The 11589-nt window shown below is 37.8% G+C and overlaps 1 protein-coding gene across 1 annotated transcript in view; it reads right to left on the bottom strand.

Annotated features, from left to right (window-relative positions):
- map7b (microtubule-associated protein 7b) overlaps positions 1-6764 on the bottom strand; it is a 49886-nt gene extending 43122 nt beyond the window's left edge. Inside the window, exon 1 of the mRNA XM_055016078.1 lies at positions 6482-6764. Within this exon, the coding sequence (XP_054872053.1) occupies positions 6482-6524 (43 nt within the window). The 5' untranslated portion in view covers positions 6525-6764. The remainder of the gene's footprint in view (positions 1-6481) is intronic.
- Positions 6765-11589: the final 4825 nt, after the last annotated feature.

The raw sequence follows: 11589 nt of genomic DNA on the forward strand, positions 1-11589 counted from the left end.
AACGATGAGCGACATTCACACAATAAAAGACTGCAGGTGTCCTCATCCACAGACAACATGATGACAACACAAAATCACCACAAAAAGACGCAAAATCACCACAAAAAGACGCAAAATCACCACAAGACGCAAAATCACCACAAGACGCAAAATCACCACAAAAAGATTCTAAAAACAAAAAGAGTCCAGGTGTCCTCATCCACAGACAACACGATGACAACACAAAATCACCACAAAAAGATTCTAAAAACAAAAAGAGTCCAGGTGTCCTCATCCACAGACAACACGATGACAACACAAAATCACCACAAAAAGACGCAAAATCACCACAAAAAGACACAAAATCACCACAAAAAGACGCAAAATCACCACAAAAAGATTCTAAAAACAAAAAGAGTCCAGGTGTCCTCATCCACAGACAACATGATGGAAAAGACCTGAAATCCTCAGAAAACGACACAAAATAAGAACAAACAGACGCCAAATCCCTACAACCAGAGACAACATGTTCAAAAAGACCCAAAATCCTTAGAAAAAGACGCAAAATCACCACAAAAAGATTCTAAAAACAAAAAGAGTCCAGGTGTCCTCATCCACAGACAACACGATGACAACACAAAATCACCACAAAAAGATTCTAAAAACAAAAAGAGTCCAGGTGTCCTCATCCACAGACAACACGATGACAACACAAAATCACCACAAAAAGACGCAAAATCACCACAAAAAGACACAAAATCACCACAAAAAGACGCAAAATCACCACAAAAAGATTCTAAAAACAAAAAGAGTCCAGGTGTCCTCATCCACAGACAACATGATGGAAAAGACCTGAAATCCTCAGAAAACGACACAAAATAAGAACAAACAGACGCCAAATCCCTACAACCAGAGACAACATGTTCAAAAAGACCCAAAATCCTTAGAAAAAGACGCAAAATCACCACAAAAAGATTCTAAAAACAAAAAGAGTCCAGGTGTCCTCATCCACAGACAACACGATGACAACACAAAATCACCACAAAAAGATTCTAAAAACAAAAAGAGTCCAGGTGTCCTCATCCACAGACAACACGATGACAACACAAAATCACCACAAAAAGATTCTAAAAACAAAAAGAGTCCAGGTGTCCTCATCCACAGACAACACGATGACAACACAAAATCACCACAAAAAGACGCAAAATCACCACAAAAAGACACAAAATCACCACAAAAAGACGCAAAATCACCACAAAAAGATTCTAAAAACAAAAAGAGTCCAGGTGTCCTCATCCACAGACAACATGATGGAAAAGACCTGAAATCCTCAGAAAACGACACAAAATAAGAACAAACAGACGCCAAATCCCTACAACCAGAGACAACATGTTCAAAAAGACCCAAAATCCTTAGAAAAAGACGCAAAATCACCACAAAAAGATTCTAAAAACAAAAAGAGTCCAGGTGTCCTCATCCACAGACAACATGATGGAAAAGACCTGAAATCCTCAGAAAATGACACAAAATAAGAACAAACAGACGCCAAATCCCTACAACCAGAGACAACATGTTCAAAAAGACCCAAAATCCTTAGAAAAAGACGCAAAATCACCACAAAAAGACTAGAAATTACAACAAAAAGACACAAAAATCAACACAATCAGACACCAAATCCTCAAAAAGACTAAAGCATTAGGAAGACAAAACACTACAATAATACACTAAATCTCCATGAAAAGATCCTAAATGTCCACCACCAGACACTGTTGTTGTATTTTTCTTCATCTTGACATCAGAATTTCAACTTTTCTGAACAAAATTAAAAATAAATCTGTTGTTTTTGCTTAAATATTTAAATATTTTGTGTTCAAATACAAGACAAAGGAAGTTAATCGCCACCGAATTTACTGTTAAATGATTTAATTTCCTATAATTAAAAATAATTAAAAAAAAAAAATTAGAGCAACTTAATTTTTTAAACTTTGAAACGTGTGTTTCTGCTTCAATAATTAAAATATCTAAAATATTATTGACTTCAGAGGACAGTCTGGTTCCCAGAACTGATTTTAGTTTGTTGGTTGAACTTAATTCTTTAAAAGTTGTTAAAATTACCGAATTTTTTCATTTATTTTTAGTTTCTGTTGAGCCTAAACTTTATTTTTAGTTCAAAGTTCTCTGATGGTTTAAATATTAAGTTATATTAAATAAATATTAATTTTACTGAATAAACAAACGGGGATAAAAGCTGCAGATTAACAGGAAACAGGAAGTTTGACTCTAAATATTTAACAAAATAAAAGAATTAAAGTGTTTAGATGCAGTTTATGAATGTTTTTAGGATAAAATTCAACCTGCAGCTCAGAGAGGAGTTCTAGAAGAAATTAAACGCCTCACTTCACCTGTTCTACCTGTTCTATTCCACCTGTTCACCTCCACCTGTTCTACTTCACCTGTTCTACTCCACCTGTTCTACTCCACCTGTTCTACTCCACCTGTTCTAGTTCACCTGTTCTATTCCACCTGTTCACCTCCACCTGTTCTAGTTCACCTGTTCTGCTCCACTTGTTCTACTTCACCTGTTCTACTCCACCTGTTCACCTCCACCTGTTCTAGTTTACCTGTTCTATTCCACCTGTTCACCTCCACCTGTTCTAGTTCACCTGTTCTATTCCACCTGTTCACCTCCACCTGTTCTAGTTCACCTGTTCTAGTTTACCTGTTCTATTCCACCTGTTCACCTCCACCTGTTCTAGTTTACCTGTTCTATTCCACCTGTTCACCTCCACCTGTTCTAGTTCACCTGTTCTATTCCACCTGTTCACCTCCACCTGTTCTAGTTCACCTGTTCTACTCCACCTGTTCTAGTTTACCTGTTCTATTCCACCTGTTCACCTCCACCTGTTCTAGTTCACCTGTTCTATTCCACCTGTTCACCTCCACCTGTTCTAGTTCACCTGTTCTACTCCACCTGTTCTACTTCACCTGTTCTACTTCACCTGTTCTAGTTTACCTGTTCTACTTCACCTGTTCTACTCCACCTGTTCTAGTTTACCTGTTCTACTCCACCTGTTCTAGTTCACCTGTTCTACTCCACCTGTTCTACTCCACCTGTTCTACTCCACCTGTTCTAGTTCACCTGTTCTAGTTCACCTGTTCTGCTCCACCTGTTCTACTTCACCTGTTCTACTCCACCTGTTCTACTTCACCTGTTCTAGTTCACCTGTTCTGCTCCACCTGTTCTAGTTTACCTGTTCTACTCCACCTGTTCTAGTTTACCTGTTCTACTCCACCTGTTCTAGTTCACCTGTTCTACTCCACCTGTTCTACTCCACCTGTTCTAGTTCACCTGTTCTAGTTCACCTGTTCTGCTCCACCTGTTCTACTTCACCTGTTCTACTTCACCTGTTCTAGTTCACCTGTTCTGCTCCACCTGTTCTAGTTTACCTGTTCTACTCCACCTGTTCTAGTTTACCTGTTCTACTCCACCTGTTCTACTTCACCTGTTCTAGTTTACCTGTTCTACTCCACCTGTTCTACTCCACCTGTTCTAGTTCACCTGTTCTAGTTTACCTGTTCTACTCCACCTGTTCTAGTTCACCTGTTCTACTCCACCTGTTCTAGTTCACCTGTTCTACTTCACCTGTTCTACTCCACCTGTTCTAGTTCACCTGTTCTGCTCCACCTGTTCTAGTTTACCTGTTCTACTCCACCTGTTCTAGTTTACCTGTTCTACTCCACCTGTTCTAGTTCACCTGTTCTACTTCACCTGTTCTAGTTCACCTGTTCTACTTCACCTGTTCTAGTTCACCTGTTCTGCTCCACCTGTTCTAGTTTACCTGTTCTACTCCACCTGTTCTAGTTTACCTGTTCTACTCCACCTGTTCTAGTTCACCTGTTCTACTTCACCTGTTCTAGTTCACCTGTTCTACTCCACCTGTTCTACTCCACCTGTTCTAGTTTACCTGTTCTACTCCACCTGTTCTAGTTTACCTGTTCTACTTCACCTGTTCTAGTTCACCTGTTCTGCTCCACCTGTTCTACTCCACCTGTTCTAGTTTACCTGTTCTACTCCACCTGTTCTAGTTCACCTGTTCTACTCCACCTGTTCTACTCCACCTGTTCTACTCCACCTGTTCTAGTTCACCTGTTCTGCTCCACCTGTTCTACTTCACCTGTTCTACTCCACCTGTTCTACTTCACCTGTTCTAGTTCACCTGTTCTGCTCCACCTGTTCTAGTTTACCTGTTCTACTCCACCTGTTCTAGTTTACCTGTTCTACTCCACCTGTTCTAGTTCACCTGTTCTACTCCACCTGTTCTACTCCACCTGTTCTACTTCACCTGTTCTAGTTCACCTGTTCTGCTCCACCTGTTCTAGTTTACCTGTTCTACTCCACCTGTTCTAGTTTACCTGTTCTACTAGACCTGTTCTAGTTCACCTGTTCTACTCCACCTGTTCTACTCCACCTGTTCTAGTTCACCTGTTCTAGTCCACCTGTTCTGCTCCACCTGTTCTACTTCACCTGTTCTACTTCACCTGTTCTAGTTCACCTGTTCTGCTCCACCTGTTCTAGTTTACCTGTTCTACTCCACCTGTTCTAGTTTACCTGTTCTACTCCACCTGTTCTACTTCACCTGTTCTAGTTTACCTGTTCTACTCCACCTGTTCTACTCCACCTGTTCTAGTTCACCTGTTCTAGTTAACCTGTTCTACTTCACCTGTTCTAGTTTACCTGTTCTACTCCACCTGTTCTAGTTCACCTGTTCTACTCCACCTGTTCTAGTTCACCTGTTCTACTTCACCTGTTCTACTTCACCTGTTCTACTTCACCTTTTCTAGTTCACCTGTTCTACTTCACCTGTTCTACTCCACCTGTTCTAGTTCACCTGTTCTACTCCACCTGTTCTAGTTCACCTGTTCTACTCCACCTGTTCTAGTCCACCTGTTCTACTTCACCTGTTCTAGTTCACCTGTTCTACTCCACCTGTTCTAGTTTACCTGTTCTACTCCACCTGTTCTAGTTCACCTGTTCTACTCCACCTGTTCTAGTTCACCTGTTCTACTCCACCTGTTCTAGTTCACCTGTTCTAGTTCACCTGTTCTACTTCACCTGTTCTACTTCACCTGTTCTAGTCCACCTGTTCTACTTCACCTGTTCTAGTTCACCTGTTCTACTCCACCTGTTCTAGTTTACCTGTTCTACTGCACCTGTTCTACTCCACCTGTTCTATTCCACCTGTTCTAGTTTACCTGTTCTACTTCACCTGTTCTACTTCACCTGTTCTAGTTCACCTGTTCTACTCCACCTGTTCTAGTTCACCTGTTCTACTTCACCTGTTCTAGTTCACCTGCTCTGCTCCACCTGTTCTGCTCCACCTGTTCTAGTTTACCTGTTCTAGTTCACCTGTTCTACTCCACCTGTTCTAGTCCACCTGTTCTACTTCACCTGTTCTAGTTCACCTGTTCTACTCCACCTGTTCTAGTTTACCTGTTCTACTCCACCTGTTCTAGTTCACCTGTTCTACTCCACCTGTTCTAGTTCACCTTTTCTACTCCACCTGTTCTACTCCACCTGTTCTAGTTCACCTTTTCTACTCCACCTGTTCTACTCCACCTGTTCTAGTTTACCTGTTCTACTCCACCTGTTCTAGTTCACCTGTTCTACTTCACCTGTTCTAGTTCACCTGTTCTGCTCCACCTGTTCTACTCCACCTGTTCTAGTTCACCTGTTCTAGTTCACCTGTTCTACTTCACCTGTTCTAGTCCACCTGTTCTACTTCACCTGTTCTAGTTCACCTGTTCTACTCCACCTGTTCTATTCCACCTGTTCTAGTTTACCTGTTCTACTCCACCTGTTCTAGTTTACCTGTTCTACTTCACCTGTTCTAGTTCACCTGTTCTGCTCCACCTGTTCTACTCCACCTGTTCTAGTTCACCTGTTCTAGTTCACCTGTTCTACTTCACCTGTTCTAGTCCACCTGTTCTACTCCACCTGTTCTAGTTCACCTGTTCTACTTCACCTGTTCTAGTTCACCTGTTCTGCTCCACCTGTTCTACTCCACCTGTTCTAGTTCACCTGTTCTAGTTCACCTGTTCTACTCCACCTGTTCTACTCCACCTGTTCTAGTTCACCTGTTCTACTCCACCTGTTCTACTCCACCTGTTCTAATCCTTCCTCCTCCTCTGAGCAACAGGTGCGCAGGAAAAAGCGCAGAACTGCGTCAAACAGCGGCTGAGTTACCGGAGCTGGTTTAGCTCTGTTAGTGTAGCTGCTGCCGGTTAGCTGCCGGTTAGCTGCCGGTTGGGTGACTCTGCTGATCGTTAATCCTTCTCCCGTGACCGGCCGACCGGCTCCGGCTCTCAGCCCTCAGCCTGAGGTCCGGCAGCGCCCAGACCCGGGCTGACAAGCCGCGGCGGTCCGGTCCACCTGCCCGGAGCTCCGCGGGCTGCAGGCCGCTCCGGGAGGCGGTTCGTCGGTAAAGTTCCGCTCTGGACTCACCTTGGGACTCCGGAGATGAGTCGCTGCCGTCCTGCTCCGCCATTTCTCCTGACGTCAGCTGACGGGATCAGCGGCAGGAACCGTGAGGAACCGGAGCCCCTCCCCCGGACAGGTGGGGGCCCAGCACGGGTTCAGGGACACGGAGCACCGGAGGTGAGTCCTAGTCCTGAAAACACCGTTAAACCACGGAGGAAAGTTCCGGTCTGGTTCAGGTTCGGATGCGTCAGGATGGACGGAGATGAAGGAAAGTGGAGGAAAAGTTCAGAAGTTCCTGCTCTGAAAAGTTTGTTCGCCGAGTTTGAAACAGGACAAAGTGCAGAAAGGGGACAGATTCAGGTCTGAGAGCAGAAGGTTAGTGAGGACATCTACTGGTGGAGAAAAGTTCTACATCCAGACACCTGGAAACCACAGAACACCAAGTTAGAGCTGGACCTGAGCTGCTGGATGGACCTTCATCTGGTTTAGTTTTCTAGTGTTTAGACCTTCATCTGGTTGTAGACCTTCATCTGGTTGTAGACCTTCATCTGGTTGTAGACCTTCATCTGGTTTTAGTTTATAGACCTTCATCTGGTTTTAGTTTATAGACCTTCATCTGGTTTTAGACCTTCATCTGGTTTTAGACCTTCATCTGGATTTATTTTTAAACCTTTGTCTGTTTTTAGACCTGAATTTATTGGATGGTTTTATTCCCAGGCTGCTAATAGCAGCTATTTTATGAATTAATTAGTTCATCTAAATAATTATTTTTTCTGGAAAGAAAAGCTAAAATTGCCCCAAAAAGACACAAAATAATCACAAACAGACCAACAATAATCATGTAGACGTTCAGGAACACAAACAGACCAACAACTACAGGAAGCTGCTGAAGGTGAAACGAGGACAAAGAGAGAATCTGAGGACCAACAGCAGCAAAGAACCAGGAGAGGAAACAGTACTAGTACTACAGTACTACAGTACTCAGTACTATGATCAGGTACTGATGGAGACAGTACTAGTACTACAGTACTACAGTACTACAGTACTACAGTACTCAGTACTATGATCAGGTACTGATGGAGACAGTACTAGTACTACAGTACTACAGTACTACAGTACTCAGTACTACAGTACTCAGTACTATGATCAGGTACTGATGGAGACAGTACTAGTACAACAGTACTACAGTACTACAGTACTCAGTACTACAGTACTCAGTACTATGATCAGGTACTGATGGAGACAGTACTAGTACTACAGTACTACAGTACTACAGTACTCAGTACTACAGTACTCAGTACTATGATCAGGTACTGATGGAGACAGTACTAGTACTACAGTACTACAGTACTCAGTACTATGATCAGGTACTGATGGAGACAGTACTAGTACTACAGTACTGCAGTACTCAGTACTATGATCAGGTACTGATGGAGACAGTACTAGTACTACAGTACTGCAGTACTCAATTTTTTTTTAGATTATTTGTGGGATTTTTTATTTTATATTTTCATTTTTTTAAATATATTTTTGGATCAGACTTGAGGTAACCTGAGGACAAACAGCAGCGACACAAAGACCCAGACGGAAGCTGAACAGACTATGATTAGAGTACTGATGGAGAGAAACTAGTACTAGTACTACAGTCATACTACCTGATGGTAGCACAGAGTACTAGTACTCAGTCAGGTACTTCACTGCAGTACTTCCATGTGGTTCTCTATGTTCAATTGAGGCTTTAAAGCTTCTAAAGATGCAGATTTGACACGAGAGGATGAAGAAGATTTTAAAATATAAATATTTAAAAATCAATCTAGTTTTTTTTGTTTTTAAAATATTTTGCGTAAAATGAGGATTTTTTTTAAAAACACGTTGATATCTTAATAATTTTTTATATATATATTTGAAGCTTTCTGATCTTAAGAAATATAATATTATTAGTCATAATATATATATATATATATATATATATATATATATATATATATATATATATATATATATATATATATATATATAAATAGCTTTATTTATATTTTTAAAATCTTCATAAATATATTTTTGAATTCAACTTATTTTCTTTGTTTTATTTTTGTTTATTAATTTTTTTGTGTTTATTTTGATTTTGCTTAATATTTTTTGGGATTATTAGTTTTTATTGTATAGTTTCTGTTTTTTGTATATTTTTAAACTTTTTTGCTATATTTTTATTGTTGATTAAAAGTTTTTTCTTAATTTTTTTTAGAGTATTTGGTATTTTATATTTTCATTTTTTTAAATATATTTTTGGATCAGACTTGAGGTAACCTGAGGACAAACAGCAGCGACACAAAGAACCAGACGGAGGCTGAACAGATAAAAGATGAACTGCAGGGATGGATAGGAACTAAATACTCGAGTACAGCGGGGAGGTACTCGAGTATTTCAGTGCTGAACTACTTTCTCCTTCCACCAGATCTCAGAGGAAATATTCAGTTTTCAGCATTATTATTTACATTTAAGACGCAGAAACAAAAGATGATAGAAGAAGATTTTATAATAAAACACTCGACTGTTTACATCATTTAAAAATCTATATATTTTACAAAATATATAGATTTTATTTATACATTAATATTTAAATAATACATGTTTTAATATATTAGATAATTTCTGCTGTTCTTTCAGCCATTCAAATTACAAATATACACTTTTTTTAATGTTTATAAATATTTTTTAAAACTTAAAAATATATATTGTTGCTATATTTTTATCATTTATAAAGTGTTTTATGTTTGTTATTTTATTTCTGTTTTTTCTTAATTTTTTTTTAGATTACTTCATATTTTTTATTTTATATTTTCATTTTTTTAAATATATTTTTGGATCAGACTTGAGGTAACCTGAGGACAAACAGCAGCGACACAAAGAACTAGACGGAAGCTGAACAGATAAAAGATGAACTACAGGGATGGACAGGAACTAAATACTAGAGTACAACGGGGAGGTACTCGAGTATTTCAGTGCTGAACTACTTTCTCCTTCCACCAGATCTCAGAGGAAATATTCTACTTTCTGCTCCTACATTTATTTGGCAGGTTTTATTAATGCAGATTTAACACAGTGGAGAAAAATCTTTGAAAATATGACAAAAGACTGATTTAATCTGAAATCTAGATAATTAAAATTTAAGAAAATATATAGAGAGATTTTAAAGTTGAGTGATATTCTTTTTTTTATATATTAATATCTTAGTAATACTTCATAATTTTTGCTATATTTGATCATTTCTGCAATTTTCTTTTCTCACATTGAAATTAAAAAAATGTTTATTTAGATTTTTAAAAATATTTTTCACTGTTTTAAATTGCATATTTAAAAATATTTTTATTTACTCTACATATTTGATGTTTCATATATTTTTAGGTATAGTTGATATTTTCTGAGAAAAATTTTAGATTTTAAAGATTTAAATTTTTAAAAATAATTACAAATATTTGGTAGGTTTATTTTTAATAGAGTTTTGTTTATTTTTTTATTTTTCTACATTTTTTTATGTTTTCAATTCAATTTCTTCTTATATTTGATATTTTTGTAGTTTCTTTATTTTAGTTTATATTTTTGAAAATTTTAGCATATTTGTATAATTATTTGGATGATGATTTTCAATTTTTTATTTTAATAATATTTTAGATTTTTTAAAAATATTTGTTGATAAACCAATTTCAATATATTAGATTTTTATACTCTCTATATATTTTTAATAGATTTTTGGGTAGTTAATATTTGTGGATGATGTTTTGATACTTCTTTCTGTGCTCTGATTTTTATTATTTTTTCTTATATTTTTTCTTATATTCTTTCTTATTTCCTTCCTGTCAGATAAATCTCCTAACAGGATTTATGGAGGAATTAATGTCATGGAGTAAAAAGGAGAATATTTCCCCTGGTATGTGAAAAGAGAAATACTGAAATAAAGTACCTCAACATTTTTTTTATATATATATATATTTTTTTTTTATTTTTATATATATATATATATATATTTTTTTATTTTTATATATATATATATATATATATATATATTTTTATTTTTTTTTTTTTTTTAATATATAAATGTTAATATTAATATTATATATCTGTTAGTACAGGTGTGAGTTTTTCCAGCAGAGGGAGCCCTCCTCCTGAATCTACCATTTCTGAATCATTAAGATTCATCCAGGAGCTCCTGATCAGGATTCATTGATAAATCAATCAGAGCATTTAATAATCAATGATTTATTAAAGATAAACAACATGATTTATTGAAGGTAAACAACAACATGATTTATTAAAGGTAAACAACAGTATGATTTATTAAATATAAACAGCAACATGATTGATTGAAGATAAACAACAACATGATTTACTAAATATAAACAACAGATTATTGTTCTGTTGACATAAAATCAATGAAACGTTTCCATCAGACTGAATTAAAGAACTCAGAGATGTTTGATCAGACCGGATCTCTGCTGGACCTGCAGTAAGACGCCTCCTGATTGGTGCTCGGACAGCTGCTGCCATGGCAACCAGCTGATTGATTGGTCTGCTGGAGGCGGAGCAGCGTTCAGGTTTTTATCACAGTAAACCTGAATAAAGGTGGACAAAGCTTTGTGGTTGTTTTGTGTCTCTTTGTGGTTGTTTTGTGTCTCTTTGTGGTTGTTTTGTGTCTCTTTGTGGTTGTTTTGTGTCTCTTTGTGGTTGTTTTGTGTCTCTTTGTGGTCGTTTTGGGTCTTTTTACAGTAATTTTGTGTCTCTGTGGTTGTTTTGTGTCTCTTTGTGGTGGTTTTGTGTCTCTTTGTGGTTGTTTTGTGTCTCTTTGTGGTTGTTTTGTGTCTCTTTGTGGTCGTTTTGTGTCTTTGTGGTGGTTTTTGACAGAGAAATCCCCCCAACAGGATTCCGCCGTGTTGTCTAAACAGACACACACTCTCAGACACACACTCTGTTGTGTTTAGTGTGTATCAGTGATCTCATTAGAGCCAATAGAAATGCAGCAGACATGTGGTTGTGCGTCGTCACTAAACGCTGCTATCAAACTAAATCTTGCATTAATCCTGCTGTTGTTGTCGTCTCATTTCCAGCCGTTGTTGTGTTGCAGCTTAGTGGAGCTG

Source organism: Amphiprion ocellaris, chromosome 12 (genome assembly GCF_022539595.1).
Source record: "Amphiprion ocellaris isolate individual 3 ecotype Okinawa chromosome 12, ASM2253959v1, whole genome shotgun sequence".
In the NCBI taxonomy this organism is placed as follows: Eukaryota; Metazoa; Chordata; class Actinopteri; family Pomacentridae; genus Amphiprion; species Amphiprion ocellaris.